The sequence below is a fragment of the Strongylocentrotus purpuratus genome, unplaced genomic scaffold (assembly GCF_000002235.5).
Source record: "Strongylocentrotus purpuratus isolate Spur 01 unplaced genomic scaffold, Spur_5.0 spur5_scaffold_6, whole genome shotgun sequence".
Classification (NCBI taxonomy): Eukaryota; Metazoa; Echinodermata; class Echinoidea; order Camarodonta; family Strongylocentrotidae; genus Strongylocentrotus; species Strongylocentrotus purpuratus.
In genome coordinates this window covers 53,223,325-53,245,138 of record NW_022145612.1, presented here as the reverse complement: position 1 = coordinate 53,245,138, position 21,814 = coordinate 53,223,325, and the positions used below count along the sequence as shown (strand labels likewise).

The 21,814-nt window shown below is 38.0% G+C and overlaps 2 protein-coding genes across 3 annotated transcripts; both read left to right on the top strand.

Moving 5' to 3' along the window:
* Window positions 1-853: 853 nt before the first annotated feature.
* On the top strand, window positions 854-9,042 carry LOC579572 (cathepsin L1). Its single transcript, XM_796691.5, has 7 exons — window positions 854-997; window positions 1,757-2,035; window positions 4,955-5,107; window positions 5,588-5,812; window positions 6,334-6,499; window positions 6,759-6,864; window positions 7,319-9,042. Exons 2-7 carry the CDS (start codon window positions 1,775-1,777, stop codon window positions 7,416-7,418), a joined length of 1,011 nt encoding a protein of 336 aa, XP_801784.3. The 5' UTR covers window positions 854-997; window positions 1,757-1,774; the 3' UTR covers window positions 7,419-9,042.
* A 4,866-nt stretch (window positions 9,043-13,908) lies between these two features.
* On the top strand, window positions 13,909-19,676 carry LOC754964. Of its 2 annotated transcripts, none has more exons than XM_031000138.1 (2): window positions 13,909-14,137; window positions 17,523-19,676. In XM_031000138.1, the coding sequence occupies exon 2, from the start codon at window positions 17,554-17,556 to the stop codon at window positions 19,411-19,413; it is 1,860 nt and encodes a 619-aa protein (XP_030855998.1). In that variant the 5' UTR covers window positions 13,909-14,137; window positions 17,523-17,553; the 3' UTR covers window positions 19,414-19,676. The 2 variants fall into 2 exon arrangements, with proteins under 2 accessions (XP_030855998.1, XP_011676530.2); XM_011678228.2 differs by having other exon boundaries at window positions 13,909-14,143.
* Window positions 19,677-21,814: the final 2,138 nt, after the last annotated feature.

The following is a 21,814-nucleotide window of genomic DNA, read 5'->3' as shown; positions in this document are numbered from 1 at the left end:
CAAACTATTGTCACCTTGCCCAGTTCTCAAATCTATAACCTTCTCAATACAAAAGTAGGTCATAGCACCACCGCTGGTTGTCTGTTAGCTGTCTAATTGACAAGGAAATTTTGATTTCGACTTTGGCAAGACTGTTGGCCACTGTTGGCCACTGTTCATACTTTCATTGTTTTAACATTAAAAAAAAGAAGGAAAGAATTGAGGCAAGTGGTGCAAAACACCCAGTCATCCTAGACCCCCCCCCCCCCCGTTTAGGCATCCCGACCCCTCTCATCATTAGTTCTCTCGCTTTCTCTCCATCCTCTCCCCCTTTCTCTTTCGAAATTCCCCTTCTTTTTCTATTTTGATATTTTTTAGAGATTTTCCCCAGTTTCCCCTGCTCCCAGTAAAAGAATTCTGGACCCGCCACTGTAACGTATAACTCATCATTATCTTTCTATCGGTCACGACAGTGAATCATAATATATCTTTGTCTGATAGTTGAGACTATATAGGTAGGTATGGAAAAAAAAATACAACGTAGGCCTATACGTAGTCTTTATCCATTTATTCGTAATTCATAATTACATCTGAAGTGGAAAACACTGATACTTCCAGTGATTAAAAAACATTGAAATATATCTCATATATTATGTTTGGGTCTTTATACATACCACGCTATTTTTTCACTTTTACATTTCGTCATTGTGAGGAAAAGAACATAATGTTATTAACCCGAGTGGTGTAACAAATGTGTCTATATTCAAAGACTACTAGTATTGGTGACGTCACCTGTTTGGTCACATGCTGATGAAAAGTCACGAGACCTCGGCCCCCTTGCTTGCATCATCATGCTTTGCATTGTATTTCTGTGTATCACGGACTTTGAAGGCTAGTCGCTCCACAATTACGGAAGTCACGAGACCATCGACATCGCTTATAAAAACCAGTAGAACAGTGATCATCTCTAGTACTCTTGAAAGTAATTTACAGACTGATTCCTCTTTTCAGCAAGCTGGTGAGTTACGAGTTTCTTTCCTGAAATCATCCGTAGCATTTACGATTAAGTTAGTCAACGTTATTCGTTAATTGTTGTCATCAAATTGAAATTGCTCAACTGTTCAAGAACAGTCAACAGAACAGAATTTACAAATGCAACTGCAAGTTATTAGTATCAGTATCATTCATGATAATTAAATTTATTCTACAAACAGAAGTGTTCCGAAACTTAAGCCATAATTAAGTCAAAACATAAGTTCAGCCTTTGGCGGTAATTAGGCTAAGTACTACGTAAGCAGGTAAGTTCAGTTTAACTTTAATTTGCTTGGAGTTGGATTTGATTTTGAGTACCAGTAATAGTATAGTCTAGATCTAGCACAAAATCATGTCTACTTTTTCTAGTTCTTGTTGACTTGATCCATGACCCTCACTCACATTGTACATTGGCAAACAGTCTGTCAATTTCCGTACCATAACCTTGCCGTGTGAAGTTCACCTAGATTCTAGACTAATTTGTTGAGCATCTACATTGCATTGTACTATTTGTAGTCCTACTTATCTGTACATCAATAGTCATCATGTCCTTTCCTGTATTCCTGAGGCTGAGGAATGAATGAAGAATTTTAAATTCTTGTGAGAATTCATGTAAACTAGATCTAGATCTGGTCATAATGTTAATGTTAGATCGATTGTTGTTTAGGCAGGCCATGTGAATTGCTGTCAATTTCAATTATGAAATCTTGTTGATTAACATTTTCTCTTATTTTCTGTTTTGCAGAAAGCTCCCATTATCATCATGTCCAATCTAACATTCCTTGTCGCAATTGGCCTTGTTGCCTGCGCCACTGCTGCTTTTGTGAAGCCCACCAACCCAGACCTAGACTCAAGGTGGTTGGAGTGGAAGATAGCCCACACCAAGAGCTACACAAATGATATGCACGAGTTGGAGAGGAGACTCGTCTGGGAGGAGAATGTTAAGATGATCAACATGCACAACCTAGACCACAGTCTACACAAGAAGGGATTCAGGCTAGGAATGAACGAATATGGTGATATGGTAAGACACTCCTTCCTCTAGATCTTCATTCACTAACTACATGTATCCATCATTATCCATTCTAAATTATTGTGTTTTAGAGTTAAGAGTTTAGTCTACTCCTCGTTCAATCAATGTTCTAGCTCTTAATCATCCTTTGCATTTCCTGCAGTACGTATTTCATTGGCTGCTATAATGTATAAGTTTAGTTTTCTCCCTCTTCTGAAAATTGAAACTTGTCTAAATGTCCAACATTCATTTTTGCTATAAGGACATTAAATGCTGCAGTAGGCCTCCATGATCTTTGCATTTTTTTTTATTGTAATCAGTTTCCTGCTCAGAATATAAAAAGGAAGAGGAAGAAGAAAATTCTGTTCAGAAAAAAGGGAATCTTCCACTTGAACATGTTTGACTGAATAGAAACTCAAGAGTGTGATGCGCGTATACATCACAGTGCATGTTGTGGAATGACTAAGCTAAAAAAACCAGTACCTGTAACCCTCGTTTCTTTGTTTGCAGTTATTCCTGTTATCTATAAACTTGATGCAAACTCACGTGCTTATGCTCTTTGTGTGGGTTGTTTAGACGCCCATTGTTCATTTCCAAAGATAAGAGATATGGATGGGTAGGTCTTTTCAACTTCTGCCCACACAATATGCTTCATACTCAGTAGTTTTAACCTCAGCCCTTATGCCCCTCTTTTCCAAATCTGAATGAAATTTAAAAATGATTTAGAAATGTTATGATGATAGTGCATTTTTCTTTTTCATACCCCTCTTGGTTTCTTGCTTCATACTTCCTTTTTATCTGTGAACATTTATTTATTTATTATCTTACCAAGCAATATTAGACCTACATATAAGATTTGTAAATAAAAATACACATACACCTTATTCCCACCCTGCTTTCATTATCTTTTATGTTGTGTAATACAATACATATAACACTGACTAAGTCTCATTTTAGTGAGGGTAGAACCATATCAGGAACCTGATCTACATTGTAGTTGGTACATGTTACAAACCACTGCACTCCACAAAACATTTGATATGTTTTATTGTCTTGAACATTATTTTTGATTTCCTTGAACCAATTATTTTTGATTTCCTTTAACTAATTATTTTTGATTTCCTTATATCAAGGCCTTCCCAATGTAAAATACCAGGATGACTTCTTGATCCTGGGTCCAGTTTTAGTTTCATTTTCAATTGTATTATTCACATCAAACTCCAATGCCCAGGCTAAAGTGTGTAATTCCCCAACACCAACTTACAATGACTTCCTGATCCTCCCATATCCTTTCCGCTATTATCAATATGAGTTTAGGTTTCAGTCACAAGACCTTGCTTTGCCAATTGTTTGTTGAGGCAGTGTCAGGTGATTCTGAACTACCGGTACGTAAATGATCATGTGATGCCTGTAAAATCCATCAGTTTGACGGGTACTGGTATGCCAGTAGGGTGTAAGACAAAGCCTCTTAAAGGAGTTTTATAGGACTGTATTATTAGTCTATCCTATCTTATCATTTGTAAAGACCTGTATCTTATCAAATTGTATCTACACCATATTTTCTTTTCTTGGCATAGATCTAAGGCTTGTTTACAAAGTCTGATAGTGAAATCTCTATTATATAGATATCCTGATACTAATACCCAAGGCCAAGCTGTTGTGTGTCATATTAGATTAGTTTCACAAATATTTACTCTCCAAATAGTACACTATTTTGTGATGAACTAAGACAATCTAACTTGTGACAAAGTCAAATAAGAGATAAGTCACATGATTGGTATCTTCAGAAGGGCATGTAAACTTGTATTGTCTTCCAAATTATTATACGACTATGTCTAGGCCTCCATAAGCTTATTGTAAAAATCTCTCAGTCTTGTGACAAAGTTTGACAGCGGCTAAGTCACATGGTTGCGGTAATACTTGATAATCTAAGAATTTGAAATAAAGAGGACCTGGTAGTCTGTATCAACATTGTCTTCTATTCAACAATAAATTTCCAAGATTGATGACTGTCACTGTGAACATGACGGACAAAGAAAGCGGACAAAATATACAGTTCCTCAGGTAGACAAAGGAACATCCCTTCACTGCTATTATGTAAAAAGTAAATATGCATGTGACACCTGTTTTACACATTTTTACATAATAGCAGTGAAGGGATGTTCCTTTGTCTACCTGAGCAACTGTATATTTTGTCCGCTTTCTTTGTCAGTCATGTTCATAGTGTGTAATGGCATCACCTGACTTCCATATATCCTGTGATTATCTGATAGTTTATCTTTCAAGACTGTCAAGACTTGCTATTAGGCTACATCACACAAGTGTCTGAATTAAATAATGGGTCATTTAATGGCAATCAATTATTATTGGTGCTCCTTTATCATTTTACCTTTTCATGTCATTGTCTATTAATTTCAATTCAATTTTCCATCCTTTTTTACAACAAAATCAGTTGTAATATTTTTGTATGCCATGTGAATTACCCCAGATATGAATGGACATCATATATTTATTTTATTATTTTTATGGATTTTACTGCAGCATAAGAGTCTCTCGAGTGTCCTCTCCTTTTACTTGGCTTTTATCCACACTTGAGGTCAAACTGCTCATTGAATCTTTTTAAGTTTTCCACTGTTTTGTACCTTAAAAGGCCCACATGCTTCCTATTCCCGTGAATGATTGCATTATCTCCAGTGAATATGCAACAGAATGTGGTTCCATGCCAAGATTGTTTATAACAGATTGAAACTAGTCATGGATCCAGATGATTATCTATTTCATTATCCTGCATGTATTGGATTCACAATGTAGGGCATTGATTAGTTTTCAATGACTTTTAAATGGTAGATGCACACTTTTGGTTTATGTTTTGTTTAGTTCTCGAATTCACAGCTTACCTTTCCTTTGCATGTTGTTCTCTCTTCTGTGCAGAGACTGCATGAGGTCCGTTCCACCATGAACGGCTACAAGAACTCCAACGTGACCAAGGTTCAAGGAAGCGCCTTCCTGACCCCATCTAACATCCAGGTACCAGACACCGTCGACTGGAGGACCAAGGGATACGTCACTCCCGTCAAGAATCAGGTAATCAGAACCTTCTTTTTAAGATATGAAAAGGGCATTTTTGTGACATTTTCTCACTTGTCAGATCCTAATTCAGTTTAATCTTTTTCTGCTTTATTCAACTAATGGAACAAACAGTGGTTAGCCTTTTCTGAATTATGTCACATATACAGTGGTCATGCATCGCCACACACTCTAAAACAAAGTGGCAGTTTAGGAATGTGATTTGTAGCAGATATATAGTTAATGTCATGTTATATCTGCCGATCATGGAGGAAAATTGGATTATTTGTTATCAACTTTCTTACAATGTGTACAGTCATATGTGTCAAACAATTTCTTTACACATTGCAATTGTACATGTTGATGAAGTATTGTTGTTCCATTGTATAACCAGTGCAAATCAGCAATACAGTAATAGAAACTTTGCCTATTACAAAGTACATTTTAGAAAGGTCTGACACCACTTTCCCTTGCTTTTGTTACTGTTGACCATGATAGGGCCAATGCGGATCTTGCTGGGCCTTCAGTACCACTGGATCCCTCGAAGGACAGACCTTCAAGAAGACCTCCAAACTGGTCAGCCTCAGCGAACAGAACCTGGTGGACTGCTCTAGGACTGAAGGAAACATGGGCTGCGAGGGCGGTCTCATGGATCAAGGATTCCAGTACGTCATCGACAATCATGGTATCGACTCTGAGGATTGCTACCCCTACGATGCTGAGGTAAGACATTCCAAGCATACTATAGTCACTGATAAGGATACTTTAATGTCAAATCAGAAGAGGTATACATGTGGCTTGTGTTCCCAATTGCTCAAGTTAAATTTGAGGGGCACGTTTTTCTATCTTTTGTGCCTGTCTGTTTGTCCTCTTTGTTTGGGTAGCCACACCACTAGTTACTAAGATTTTATAACCAAAGAAAAGAAAAAATCTTTCCTACTGAAATATGGGAAAACGCAAGAAAGATCCATTCTCTCCTTAATGCCCACAGGTAATTTGTGAGCTGTTGACTCTGTTGTTGCACCTGAACCCCACTATACCCCACAACATGAACATTTCAAACAGTGGACTTCTCCTGACTGCTCTTGGGTTTGGTGGGGCTGTTCATCGTTGTTCATTTCGTGAGGTTGTCTCGTTATAGTTTATGTATGCTTTATTTGCTTGCTGCACACCAGTGGGCTTCACTTTTCTACATTTGACAAGAATTAATTGTGATATTGTCTCTCCCTCTCTTCTCAATGTAGGACGAGACTTGCCACTACAAAGCATCATGTGATTCTGCCGAGGTCACTGGATTCACCGATGTCACCAGCGGGGATGAACAAGCCTTGATGGAAGCCGTTGCTTCAGTTGGACCCGTCTCTGTTGCCATTGATGCTAGCCACCAGTCATTCCAGCTGTACGAGTCTGGTGAGTCTTGAAATGCCATGCCTAGCTTTACTTCAGCTTGCTGACTAATCAATTCTCTCATTGTCACAGGCTTTTGTTTGGAACAAAAATTGTGTTGACTCATATACTTACAGTTTTTAAAGAAAGTTATCGCACTTCTGGCTCTCAACAGACAATTTTGTAACCTTGCATTATTCCATTGATGTACTAGTACCTTTAACACGGAACCTTATGCCAGCTTCTGTATTTGACTTTCACTCTTGTATTTGATCATTGATAGGTGTGTATGATGAGCCTGAATGCAGTAGCAGTGAGCTTGACCATGGAGTACTCGTTGTTGGCTATGGAACCGATGGAGGAAAGGACTACTGGCTTGTTAAGAACAGGTAAATACTTCTCCTTACTCAAAAAGAAGGTTGATTTGTAAATATGAAACAATTTGGTAGATTTCCTTTTCTTTTTTCCCTTCCATGTTAGTGAATCTCATTAAAGCAATGCCCCACATAGTGTTTTGCTTTTGAAATGCTCTTGAAATGCTTTCATATTCAAAACGGTTTACAATTTGCCACTTTTTCATGTTTTCCCACATACACAATTCTATAACTAGTACTTGACCATGTTTGTGATTTTCCATATAAAAATGGAGGATTAGTTCTAGGAATCCTAGTGTGGAATCATAATGTTAAATATAATATTACAAAATTCACTACTCTTTAGTAAACTCTGTTGATTTCCTAATAAGATAGTTCTCCACAATACAGCAAAAGATATCTCACATCTTTACTTATATGCTAAAATTTGAATCCTCAACGTTTACCTCCTTCCTTTTTACCTTCACAGCTGGGGAGAGACCTGGGGACTCAGCGGTTACATCAAGATGTCTCGAAACAAGAGCAACCAGTGTGGTATCGCTACCTCAGCCAGCTATCCTCTAGTCTAAACACACCCCTAACTACCTGCTGCTTTCACTTTTGATGTTAGTGATCACTTTCACACTAGGACTCAAATAGACATTTTCAGACCGGGCGTAAGAACGAATCGACCTTCTGTGCTTCATGCCTGTAATTTATCACCAAATTATATGTAGTAAGCTACTAGATGTGCTTGGTCTTGTTCATACTTGAAAATCTCTCTGGTTAGATTGGAAATGGATAAGATGCCTCTCCTGTTAATATGAACAATAGTCAGACAAAGCTAAGACTTTCAATGCCCCCCCCCCCTTTTTACCTTACCACAAATCAAGAGAGCATTTCACTTTCTACATGGCATTACTACATGTGGCATTGACACCTTTCATTTGCATATCGTCTGTTTGTCGCCAGAAGGACGTTAACTCAATGTAAAATCATTTGAGTCAATGCCCTCCTGGCTCCAAACAAGACTGTATTTGTAAATCAGCTTCGAGTTGCGCCTTGTACTTAAAATGAGTCGCATATCAATTGTGCTGTAATACTTATAAATATTTTAGTGGAACGTGATAATCATAGTTTAAGTTTTCTTCTACATGTATTTCAGAACCCCTCATACATTAATTTTTAATTGGAAGGCTATGTAAAGTTGAGTATGTTAAAATGTCATGATTTCCAAACTTTTATCAGAACATGCAGATGCATGTATTCAGGTATGTAAACCATATCATTAATTGGACATATTGAAGATATTTATATTCATACTATCATTCATACATGTATTGCACATGACTTCATGTCTCAACCTCTTGTGTCATTGACTGCCTTTTGTTGACTTTCTTTCTTACATTATTGACCAGCTGATGCTAAGAAATGTGTGTGCTGCATGTATGTATTTCTCAACAGTCCTCAAGTACACAAAAACATTGTAAAAGATGGTAGAAAACATTGCTCTAGACATAGATCTATTTTATCTTTATGACTAATTTATTTTCTGCTATCTATGTACTTAGTTCCCTTTATCTATAGTGCCTTGTGTATTTATGATATCTCTTTTTAGCACCAATCTCAGATATCTCAAGACATTCTATTATTGACTATTACCTAATACTTGCTAAAAGCAGCGCAGGCAATGTTTGGTTGAAAGATCCATAAAATAAGAGCTAGATAATAGATATCATACACAGTAACACTGAAGTTTGAAAAACTGAATGTCCTTTGGCAAACACTTCCATTTTTAGTACAGATGTGTATCGTGCAATGGGATTAGGATATTTGCAACTTTGTACCAGTTCATCACTTGAACTTATATTTCAAAGGCTTCCATTTCTTCTGTTGATACTTTTGCTTGCCTTTTACTTTTGTTTGCTTAGGGTCCTAGGTTTTTATTCTTTATTGGGAGAGGGAATAGGTCAATTTTTCTTTTCTCTTTGTGTGGGTTGTTTAGTGATAGATGCAGTTTTATTTATTTAGCTTGAAAGATACATTTAACTTTATTCTAGTTGTGGGAGGGGCCTCTTTGATAAAACGGTAGAAGTAGATTTCTGTGTTTGTGAATATGTGTAATTTCAGATTTAATGTTTATATAACTTGTTGTTCTGTAAATGACTTTTTATACTGAAAATAATTGAAATAAAGATCATGAATGTTATTGTACAAAGTGGTGTGATGATTATGTACTTTTATCAATTCGTATAGAATAACCGCGACCATGGAATCACTGTTTCCTATCAAAGACAGAGAAGGATAAGGAGTGTAAGAAGAGATGAGAGAGAGACGAGAGAGAGAGAGAGAGAGAGAGAGAGAGAGAGAGAGAGAGAGAGAGAGGGGGAGGGGGAGAGAGAGGGACAGAGAGAAATAAAGAAATAAAAAAAGAGAGAGATGAATCCATGTAGTGTATATTGGTCTTTGTTGTTTTTTAAAACAATAGGACAGATAATCGGGAGTAATCTTAACTGGCCTTGAGGAGGAAGGACAGAAAACGATAGACAGCAACAAGCAGATTAATGTCATATTAATAGTTTTTACATGTATGTTTACTTTGTACAGTTAAGCAAGGGAATTCGCATAGCAATAAAGAGAATATAGACTTCATTTATTCAAAAAGTATACAAGTAGAACCTGTATATTTCACAATACTATTGCTACAGGTATGATCATCTCTTGGATCCGAGTCCATGACGAATTCTTCATCTATTATACATTGAACGTACATGAAACAAAGGATAGGGAGATTCGAATGTACATGTTTTTTTATTGAATACAAGATAAAATTGTGACCCCGGCGGCAAAGTTAGACCCCCAAAATCAGCTGAAAATGCAATACTCCCTTTTTCCATTTTGGATATCAGATTATTTTTTTGACCAAACATTTCCTCAAAAGTTCATATGGAATGTACATGCAATTCAAGTGGGTAGTACATGTCAGAATAACAAGTTTAATAATAAAATGCAATAACAATGTTGAGAATCGAAATGGACGTAACTGATTGATATATTTTGCAAGGATGTTTTTCTTATACAGTCTAAAAAGAAATGAAGTATTCTACATACGGTACTACGTTATACTACCAATTAGTATTAATTGCAGTTCATGATTACAAAATGTTGAGAATACACCAAGCAACTACGCCCGACTCTCTCCACTTCACTCTCTCTTTCTCCTTCCCTCCTCTTTCTCGTTTTCCGTACCATATCTTCTCTATCTCACTCCTCCCCCTCCCCACCCACCCCTCTTGCTCATTTTCTTCTAATTATAATTAGAACAATATGACATCAAACTGATAATACTCAAAAAATACAAAATCTGTCAGAAAAAGGAAATAATTATAGTACAACTTTACAGTTCGCCTTATAGCAACAAATTTCGCTGCAGAGGTTTTTCAAAACCCACGCAATAGATTTTCTGTAAAATATTTAAAAAAAGGTCAAGAAGTTGCTGTTTAACATTGATATTAGAGGCGTCTGAGAATATAAAAAGGGAAGTGGGTGGATTTATTTTTTAATTTTTTTGGGGGTGCTTTTTTAGTGCGTGTGCGTTTTGTTTTTGACCCTCTTCCCGATTAAGCATATTTTGTACTGATGGTAACAATTACACATATCTGTTTGTTTATTATTCAATCTCTTGATCCTATCCTCCAACTTCGCCTCCCCATTTTTGTTAACCTACATAGGCCCTCCACTTTTAAAGCCCCAGTGGTGCTATTGATTATTTAAGATTTAATTTTTAAACTAGTCTCCCTTTTTAACACTATCTCCTTTGTATTCGATCTCATCTGTAATGTCGATATTTCCTTCTCTTCCATGTTTCTCCTCCTTGGCCTCCAACTCAAATGATGACGCACTATCTGCATGAAAGGATTTAGGTCTAGAAAAATAAAGAAAAGAAGAAAAAAATAGGGGGGAATATATACATTAATTATCTAGACAAGATGAGCAATAAATTTACAAAGTTTATTATTATTCGTTCTGACCATACACAGAGGCGGCCAGGAAAATATAAGTTCTAATTCTATAATTAGACCACCACACCGTCACCGTCAGGCGCGGATCCAGGAATTTCTTAGGGGGGGGGGGGGCTCAAGTTTGAAATTATGCAAGCCAAATATTGGTACGTTATGGTGACCAGCAGTGGCGTAATGAGCAAAAATGTTTGGCGGGAGGGGGGAACTAAAAATCCGCACCACCCCCACTCTTACATGCAGGCCCCGCTGAACGTATTTCAAAGTGCGTGGGGGGGGGGGGGGAGGCTAGAGTATTTACGATCAGGTAGCGTAGAGTTTAGAGTCATAGCCCGGGGGGGGGGGTGTGTCAAGGAGCGGAGCGCCCGGAAGCTCAAGGGGTATGGGCATTTAATTACGATCACATGAGCATAATTTTGATACCTTATTCATGACACTGGCAGGTCACTGACGAGCGGTCCATGGGGCGGAGCCCCCAGAAGCTCAGGGGCTTTAGGCATATAACGGTCAGATACGCATACAGGGTCCTGTCTTTAATAGGGCCAAGTTGGGTCCAGGGGGCAGAGCCCCCGGAAGCTCAGGGGTTTTAGTGTTTAATTACGGTCAGATGAGCATATTTCGATACCTTATTTGTGACACAAGCAGCACACTAATTGGCGTTGGGTCCAGAGGGCGGAGGCCCCAGAAGCTGTTGGCGGGGAAATTGCAACTGATATACTTTTCTTCTTCCTCTTTTTCCTTCCATTTATCTCCTCTTTTCCTTTTTCTTTCCCTTTCCTTCCTTTTATCTTATTGTTTTGATGGTGGGGGGTGGGGGGAGGGAGGGGGCAATAGCCTGGGAGGTAAGGCCTTTTCGCCCCCCCCCCCGATCTTCTTCTTTTCCCCCTTTTCTTTTCTTCTTCCTCTTCTTTCTTTCCCTTTCTCTCCACTTTCCATTTCCCTTCTTTTCCTTCTCTCTCTCTCTCTCTCTCTCTCTCTCCCTTTTTTTTGCGGGGGGGGGGGGTGGGGGCAAGGCCCACTCGGCCCCCTGAATCCGCGCCTGGTGTCATATATGAAGAGGCAAAAACATAATTTTCTAGAACTATGATTTTTCTCTATGAAATAAATTCAGATATTGTTCGCCAAATGACTTTTTGGTACCCTCTCTTATTGTTTTCAATCACTCATGCGTGAAATATGCATCATAATGAGTTGCATGAAAGAAGAGGATCTAAGCTTTACAAATATGTGTCATTTATTAATTATAATTGTGATTAAGTTATGATAATGCATCGATAATTCTCGGTTTCGTTTTTCTCGGACGCACTCACCTCATTTTGTAATAAAATAAAAATATCCATGTTTTGGTAATTGACGTTAATATCATATTCCGCTTTTAGCGCTTAATACAATGTCTCTATAAGCGCTTTACCGATATACTATCTTCCATGGTATAAATCTAATCAAGATTTTGGTCAGATTCATTAATGAAACATTATTTTTTGTCCCCATGAAGTTGGTAAAGTTTTTCTCTGGTAACTTCATCCATGTGATTGAAATAATTCGGCAGCCATTTTGAATATATAAAGGGCCGCCATTTGTACAAAATATGACAATTCTTAAAACTCTAATTGTGTAACTATATGAGGTATTTGAATCTAGTATTTTGAATTTATGACAACTTTGTCCCTTATGTCGTGGAATTGTCCATATGTATTAACATCAATCACATATTCAAAGCGTTATGAATTGCATCACATATATGCTTCTAATTTGGATTATAATTTAAAATTATACAACAACAAAATCTTAATTAAAACATACACACAAAAAAAAGATAAAAGTAGCAATATCTATATATCCCTTTAAACTCCTTCTTCCCCGCTTAGCCCCTAACCAACCAGGCTTCATCGCTATGCCCATCCTATTTTCATCATCCAAAAACAATCCTATCCACTATTACACCAGTGGCGGATCCAGCCGGCGGCGAGCAGGGGGGGGGGGGGGGGGGGGCTCAATTCGTGAAAAAATCAGCCGATCAACCGGCCGAGAATAAGCAGGGGGGGGGGGTGGGTAAAGAGCAATACTTTTTTTTTCATTTGCGGCGAATAAGCGGGGGGGGGGGAGCACTAAATTTGTTTGTTTTTGAAGGTCATATGGTGGTTAACATCTCCCCCCCCCTTTGACCAGGGGTGGGGCCTGTCTTTTTTTAACACTTTTTTTTGCCAGTGCTTGTACCCCCTTGTATCACTATGCCCGCCCCCTTCTCATCTACCTCAAACTATCCTATCCACTGTTCATAATTAACAATAAAATTAAAAAAACGAAGTATAGGTATCCCATTAATGCTCCTTCCCGGCACCCCATCACCCTGCCCCTCCACTTCCTTTATATCACATTATTTCTTTATATTCCACTCCTTTATATTACATTACATTATTACTGGAGGAGTTCATCTAACTAATTCTTTAAAAGCTTTACAAGTTGAATGTGGGGGAAATGCCATTGCAACTGGAGAAATATGTTTATTGAACTAGCCCACTACGGCCTAGCAGGAAACGAACGAGCTAATTTGTTGGCAAAACAAGCTTTAAAAAAACCCAAACACAGATATAATAGTAAACCAAAGCAAAAGTGAGTTCATAAGAGAATCAGACATTTACTATAAATCCATGTGATAATTAAAGCAGCTAGAGAAAGGAAGACACCTGTATAATATATATAGCATCAATAAAAATGTAAATAATATGTTTTTTCAAATCAAAGGTTTGAACCGAAAGGATGAAAGATTAATCCACCAATTCAGGCTTGGTAAATGTAACCTGAATTACTATAAATATTTAATTAGAAAACACGACACTGGACTATTATGTGTAGAATGCCAGACGATAGAAACAATTTAGTTTTATTATCATGCCCAAAATATGAAAGACAAAGAAGGAAAAAAGAAGGGAAATAAGAGGACATATTTTTTTTTTGTATTTTTGGTCTCAAAAATTTCGCAACGACTCAGCCAGCCGCTGAATAGGGAGGGGGGAGGGGGGCCGGGGGGGGGGGGGGCTGGCGAAAATCATCCAATGACGATGGAAACCTTGGAAACGCCATTAATCGCAACAACAACAACAAGCATTGACCCTCAGAGTCAGAAGTGTCTCCAAAAAGATACCTTGATCCATGTGTCAGTCTGTTGAGTGGGGAAAAGTAAATTCCAGACTACGGAATCCTGTCCACAAATCTCTCCCCGGAGCTCTAGAGTCTAAACTAGCCCAAATCTGACGCCGAACTGGAGTGTTTCAAGACACAGTGAGCTGGTATTGGTAAGTGCAGGTTCGCGTTCGGTCCCACATACTGATTTTGAGGAGTGCTCGTACATATATCTGCGATGCCGATGGCGATGGCGTCGAGTGAGAAACGAGTCTAGCTCACACATGCTTAGATCTCGCCTAGCTGTATTAGTTTATTACTATTAGTATTAGGGTGTCTGAACGATTTTTCAATCTTCAATTTGGGGTCTTTTTTCACCATTTTTGTTTGATAATTGAATAAAAATTGTAATCAGAATAGATCTAACTTAGTACATTTCAAATTTCAAGTCTCACTGATGTTTCTATCAAAAGATACAGCCCCTCCAAAACGCTGCAATATTCATAGCATTTTGGTCAGAATCGATGAAAAAGACGTACACACAGAATTATGTTTTTTTTTTAAATTTAGGCAAACGGCTGTATCGCGCGATATGCAAGCGTGTGCAAAGCGTACGCATATGTTGCTAAGCAGTAAGCAGAATGCGTAACTTCAGCCACGTTGTCTCTGCGATAGGAGGCCTAGGGGCTTTTCGTTTGTGTGGACGAGGACGGCGTTCGCATCCTCTAATGATGCGAATTAGCGTCAGACACCTGTCCTGTTCACTACCTTATAACCCTTTTCATTGTTTAGTCGACGCCCATTCTCTACACGATGACGTAATGGCCCCCGCACGCGCCTATTCCATTTCTCCTTCTGATCACTTCTTATGTGATTCTCCGTTTATTATTCTATTATTTTCTCTCTCTATTTTCCTTATGATATTCTTTGTTTTTTCCTTCTATCATCTTCTCTTATGTTATTCTTTGTTTTTATCATTCTATCACTTTCACTTTCTCTTTCTGTCTTTCCTTATGTTATTCTTTGTTTTTTTACTATTCATCTTCTCTTCTATCTTTCCATTTTCTTCTATTTTGTATCACTTTCTCTTTCTGTCTTTCCCTATGTTATTCTTTGTTTCTTCCTTCTATCATCTTCTCTTATTATGTTATTCTTTGTTTTTATCATTCTATCACTTTCTCTTTCTGTCTTTCCTTATGTTATTCTTTGTTTTTCTATCATTTATCTTCTCTTCTATCTTTCCTTTTACTTCTATTTTGTATCACTTTCTCTTTCTGTCTTTCCTTATATGTTATCCTTTGTTTCGTCCTTCTATCACCTTCTCTTACCTTCTCTTTTGTTATTCTTTGTTCTTTTTTTTTTATCATTCTATCACTTTCTCTTTCTGTCTTTCCTTATTGTATTCTTTGTTTCTTTCTTCTAACATCTACTCTTGTGTATTTTTTTTATTTTTTTATTATTCTTTTATTATTCTATTATCTATTATTCTATAACCTTCTCTTTCTGTCAGGGTAGCTAGTTAGGAGGGAGGGGGTGGGGGGGGGGGGGGGGGGGGGCGGCAAAACTGTGTTTTGCCACCCCCACTTTTGTAGGACCCCCCCCCCCCCCCCCCCCCCACTTCCGGCGCCTATGCTACCAATGACGTCATTTAAAGGTAATACAAAGTTTTGGTATGGAGTCATGAATTTGGTTCGAATGAACATGTTGGAAGCATATGCGATCTTACAATATTCAGTGATCGTTGTCGCGGTTGAAATCGAGTCTAAAGTGATGAAATTGTAAATAATTAACTCTTTATGTTGTATAGCTCCCTCTCAAGGTCAAAATATGAATTTAACTATAAAACAATGTTTCTTGACTATAATCGACCGATTGGCTATTCCCGTTTGGAAATTATATATCACAACTACATATTCTGAGATTTTCATGGTTGCAGCCACCATTGTATGGCCGTAGGCGCCATTTGAAATTCATCAAAATTTACCGGGAGCACCGGTAAATTTTAATATTCAAATTTTCTAGAAAGCAGAAGTGTTTTAGGGGCTAAATTTTCTAGTGCTTATAATACATCCACACTGGCATCCAAATATATCAAAATTGTAAAGAATCACTATCCACCCAATTTTCAAAAATTTCCCAAAACTTTGTATTACCTTTAAGCAGCTACAATGTAGTAGTAGTAGTAGTGCAATATCTGACGGTAGGCTGTTTATATCATATGAAGGAGTGTATTACTAGGCCTATATCATCATGTAAGATATACAGTCTAGACCCTATATATATACAGTGCGTCCCAGAAAAAACGAAACCAAGAATTATCAATGTTACTTTTATCATAACTTAGTCACATTTATCATTAATAAATGACACATATTTGTAAAGCTTAGATCCTCCTCTTTCATTTTGATGCAACTCGTATGATGCATATGTCACACATGCATGAAGTCTTTCGTCTACGGCTGATTGTCAACGAAACGGAGTTAAGTCTTTTATTAATTCCGTTTGTTGCTACGGCACGTAACGGCAGGCAGCCAGTGAAAATGAATTCGTTTAACAAAATTATGGAAATGCAAGCAAAACTTTAGACAAACAGAACTTTGTTATTCCTGGCTCATTTTTCCTGATTGAGGTGTCATATGAAAGGGCAGAAAATGAACTTTCTAGAAATATTATTTTTTCTTTGAAATTTAGATACCGCCCGCCAAAAGAATTTTTGGTTTGCTCTCTTCAAATTCATTGTTATCATACATGCGTGAAATATGCATTATATGAGTTTCATCAAATGAAAGAGGAGGATCTAAGCTTTAAAAATATGTGTCATTTATCAATTATAATTGTGATTAAGTTATGAAAAAACATCAATAATTCTCGGTTTCTGGGACGCACTGTATATATATATATATATATATATATATATATATATATATAGAATATAAAGATCTATAGTTAATACCTAAATATATGAATACAAGTCATATTTTTAGCTATAGGTCATAGATTTTATAACTAAAAAAACAATTTCTAAATATAAATTGATGAATATAAATTGATGAATATAAATTGATGAATATAAATTGATGAATATAAATTGATGAATATAAATTTGTAAATCTACAACTACCAGTATCTGTAATCATAATGATCCTTGAAAAGGTAATGGTTGACATGGTTGACTTTGCATATTGCGCGAAGATAGATAGTCTTGAAACTTGAAAGAGAATTGGATTTGAAAGATGATAGATGAGTAAAGAGAGAGGAAGGGAGAAGTATTCTTTGTTTCATCCTATTAACATAATTAAGGACTACCTGAATTTGTTTATAGAGAGAAGTAGACCTGCAAAGATTTAGAATGAAATGTATTCTGTCATGTATGGGTGATTAAGCCCTGGAGAGAACTTGTAAACCAGATTTAAACTGCTCTTATCAGGTTTACTAGTTCTATTCAGGACTACCACTTCTTACATGGTAAATGTAGAACAAAAAATCTAGTAAATGTCTGTACGGTAATCAATTATATTGTGTTTTTTGGTCTGTTATTGTTTTCAATTGTAGATCTGCTGTCGAGTGAAACTTTTGACGGAAAATGGCATCAGTCAACCAGGACCAGCAACCATTCAACTTGGCTTCAAGAATGGAATTGCCTAATCCAGTGAGTCTTGATGACATGAAAGGAATATTTGCGTCCCAAAATGTTGATCTAGATGCTAGAGACGAACGTGGTTGGTCGCCTCTGATGATCGCTTGTGGTAAAGATAAGAAGGAAATGGTCCAGTTCCTCCTTGATCATGGAGCTGACCCCAATGCAAAAGGCTCCAAAGATGGAAACACACCAATGCACTTTGCTTCCATTGGCAACAACTGTACAAAACTTCCACCATTAGATTATTTTTATTCCCGTCAGGGCTGGGACATGCAGTCAAGAAAGGAGATCCTTGGACTTCTCATCAATCATGGCGCAACACTGACCTGTAACTTAAATGGACTCGATCCTCCTTGCATGGCAGCAATTTACAATTTCCAAGACATCGTTGAATTTTTTGTGCAGGGAAAAACCCATGAATTGCGATTGTCCAATGCAGAAAAGGCAAGAGTTTATGAAATTCTTGGAGTGGCAGTGGGCCTTAATGCTAACCTCAACGCACCCACTTGCAGAGGTGAGGAGCACCCATGTACACATTTCTGCAGAGCTCTGTCTATTCACAAGGAAAATAGTATTAAACCCTATGGGAATCATGGAAAGTCTGAAGTAGCTGCTTCTTTCTCTCTTTTCTCTGAAACAAAGGAATGTAAGACTCAAGAAGACTGGGAAAACATCAAGTCAGATCAGTGGTCTTTAAAGAACCAGTGCTTCTTGGTTGCAGAAAGAGTGCTCCCAGAAGAAATAAAAGATAGCTACATCTTTCGAAGAGTTTTCGAGCATGGGCTTGATGGCGTGATGTTTCACAAGGGAAGGAACCAGGAAACACTGTCACAATGCTCTCAGATCTGTAGAGAATTAATACAGTTGGAGTTGGAATCAAAACTTGAGCTTGGATCAGTCCTTGTCTACCTAATGACAGGTATCCGTTACGGAGGAGAACTTGAACATGAAGAAGTTGATGAGTGTTACAAGTTGCTAGACCTTTGTCTGCAGGTGTTTAGTAAAGACTCCCAGGACCTTAAACTCGACGTTAAATTGGTGGATGAAGTTGGCGATTTATTGTTCGATTTTGCTCTAGTTTTTGACTCTGCCAAGTCTAAGAAAATGTTTGAACCACTGCTTCAGTTTGGTGAAGGAATGGTAAGAGTTATAAGAATGCAAATTGGTGAAAAATCTTGTGTATCAATCTCTCACCGTATCTTGGAACGCGTTAAGGAATTGTATTGGGGGTTTTCCGAAGATAGGGTAAAAAAGGATGAGTACCGTCGAAGGCAACTGAAAGAGAATCGTATGAGGCGTTTGATCTTAAGGATGATGCGATGTGAAGATGCAACTCAAATTGACTCTAACGGGAACTCAATGTTGCATTCGTTACTCTGTCTTGATGGCCATGCCAGACATCAGTTCACAAAGGAAATTGCTCTGATCCTTATCCGCAATGGGTGTGATATTGAAGCACGAGATGCTGATGGTTTGACAGTGAAAGAGAATATCTGTAACAGTAGACGTTATGAATTTGATCCAGATGCACCAGAAAATGAAGAGCTAATGACCCTGCTGTCCCCACCAAGAACAACGTTACCTCTTCAAGAAATAGCAGCAAGAACAATCCTTCGCTGCAAGATCCCGCATGAGGGCATAGTACCAAGACATCTGTCTGTTCTTCTTACAGGGGAAGTTGAATACTCAGACTCAGAACTTTATCTATCTCCTAGTGACTGTGAGTCAAGTGCAAGTGAGCAAGGTGAATGGGGTTATTCCAGTCCTGATGGTAGTGTATCTGATGGTGTTATGTCTGATTGACATGATACTCCCTGGTCTCATTAAACTTAAACTAAACGCTCTGTCACTAGTAATACACTTGCCCTCCAGGACCAGTACCAGACCCAGTAAACAAATAGGTGATAGGGCTTTTTAAGTTATTGCCCCAAAACCCTGAATGCCTAACCCCCTGTCTTGCAATGCGTGTCTTCAAACACATCTTTTCCAATTTCTGTAAATATTCATTTGTTCTTTATCAATTTATGCTTTGTATAATAATGTTCTCTTGCTTTGTTTGTAATTATTTTCTTTTTATGCGCTTTGTATTTTATGAAAAGGCACTTTATAAATTGTTGAAAGTTGAAATTTTAATAACTCTTCCACTGTATTTTATTATTATGGTACTATTTTGTGATATCATTTTCATGAAAGATAAATTAAGTCTGTTTTCTGTTCTCAAATTATACTGGTGTATACTGGACGCTAATTATGATTTAGATTTTCATTGTATTTGTGATCTTGTTTGTGTATTTGTCATTATTTATACCGAAATCACAACTTATACAATAAAGAAGGAAAACAATAGAAAAGGAACAAAAATAGAGGCGAGAAAGGGAGGGAGAGGGAGAAAAAGAGAGGGGATGAGAGAGAGAGAGAGAAATGTAAACATAAAGTTGTGATGAGAGAGAAAGGGACTCGAGGGAAGATGGAAAAAAGGGAGAAAGACGATATAGTGAAAGGCGAGGAGGGGGGGGGGGGGCAATATACATTACTGAAAGAAGCGAAAGTGGACATAGAAGAGGAGAATGAGAGGGGAAAAAAGTGAAGGTGAGATAAGAAAGAGAGGGGATTACGAAAGAAGAGAAGGTGAGAAAAGAAAGAGAGTTAGAAACGTAAGGTCAGATAGAGACGGTGAAAAGGGGGATGATTCTATAAAGAAAGTCAGATTTTCGTTAGCTTAAACAAAAATTATAATAGTGATTTAGAATCATTGAGAAGTAGCCCCAACAGAACACAAACATATAGCCTAAATTTATAAGAAGGCATAAACTCTTACAACAAAATAATTGCGCTCTCAATCCTGCCTTCTTTACACAGAACGCAGAAGGAAATAACGGAAACTAGCATAAACAGCATTTAGGAGCACTGTCCTGTTCGTAATGAGGAACAGACTAGCGCCATCTATCAGAAATCGGTGACATTCGCTGTCATTTAAAAAAAAAATGGTGTATAGCGCCATCTCTGTAACGGTACAGAACAGCAATAACTCGTATTATTATAGTCGGTTGGTGGGTGACCAAATTGATAAAGAGTAAGAACTAGGAAAGAATAGACAATCGTAATGCAATCAAATTTAATGCACAAATCTTTGTTCCATGACTCGTTACATCTTACCTCAATCACTTGTTACACACTTGCTACGAATGATTGCATTTCAATACTTAGTTTGTGAATTGCATACACTAATAGTTGCTAGGTAAGTAAAATATGATGGTTTGTCTTGTGTAAAAACACGTAATAAATATGCAATTCGGATTCTGAATATTTAAATAAAATTTTAAATAACCCACTCTTACATACAGGCCCCGCTGAACGTTTTTCTAAGTAGTTGGGGGGGGGGGGTATTAACGATCAGGTATAGAGCGTTGCGTAAATTGGCGTGGGGTCTAGGGGCGAAGCCCCTGCGAGGGTCCAGGGGTGGGGACCCCAGAAGCTCAGGGGGTATAGGCATTTAATTAGGGTTATATGAGCATATGTTGATACCTTATTTGTGACACTGGCAGGACACAAATTGGTGTGGGATCCAAGGGCGGAGCCCCCAGAAGCTCAAGGGTTTTATACATTAAATTACCGTCAGATGAGCATCCAGTTGCCGCCCTAGGTGGAATCCAGGGGGCAGAGCCCCCGGAAGTTCAGGGGTTTTAGGCATTTAATCACGGTCAGATGAGCAAATTTTGACACCTTATTATTTTGTGACAAAGGCAGGTCACTATTCTTTCTTTTATTACGAATTTGCCATTTTCCATCAAACGCATAAAAAAAGTATAATTTACTAAAACATTGAGGAAAAATCTCAGAAAATGATCTAATTTCAGCGACATTTGTGAATCACCAGTATCGAATTAGAAATAAACCACGTTTGAATTATATTTGGGGGCATCTGTCACCCCAAGCCCCCTCCCCCCCCCCCCCCCCCCCCCCCCCCCCCCCTGCCCCCCCCCCCCCCCCTCCCCCTCAATCTAAACCTTGTTGGCGGGGAAAATCGTAACTGATCTCCCCTACCTTTCTTCTTTCTCTTTTTTCTTTCCCCTTCTCTCCTCTTTTCCTTTCATTTCCCTTCCTTCTCTCTGTCTTAGGTTTGCTTGGGGGAGGCAAGGACCTCCCCCCCCCCCCGATCCACAATTTGTTGGCGAGAAAATTGTAACTGATATCCCCCTTCTTT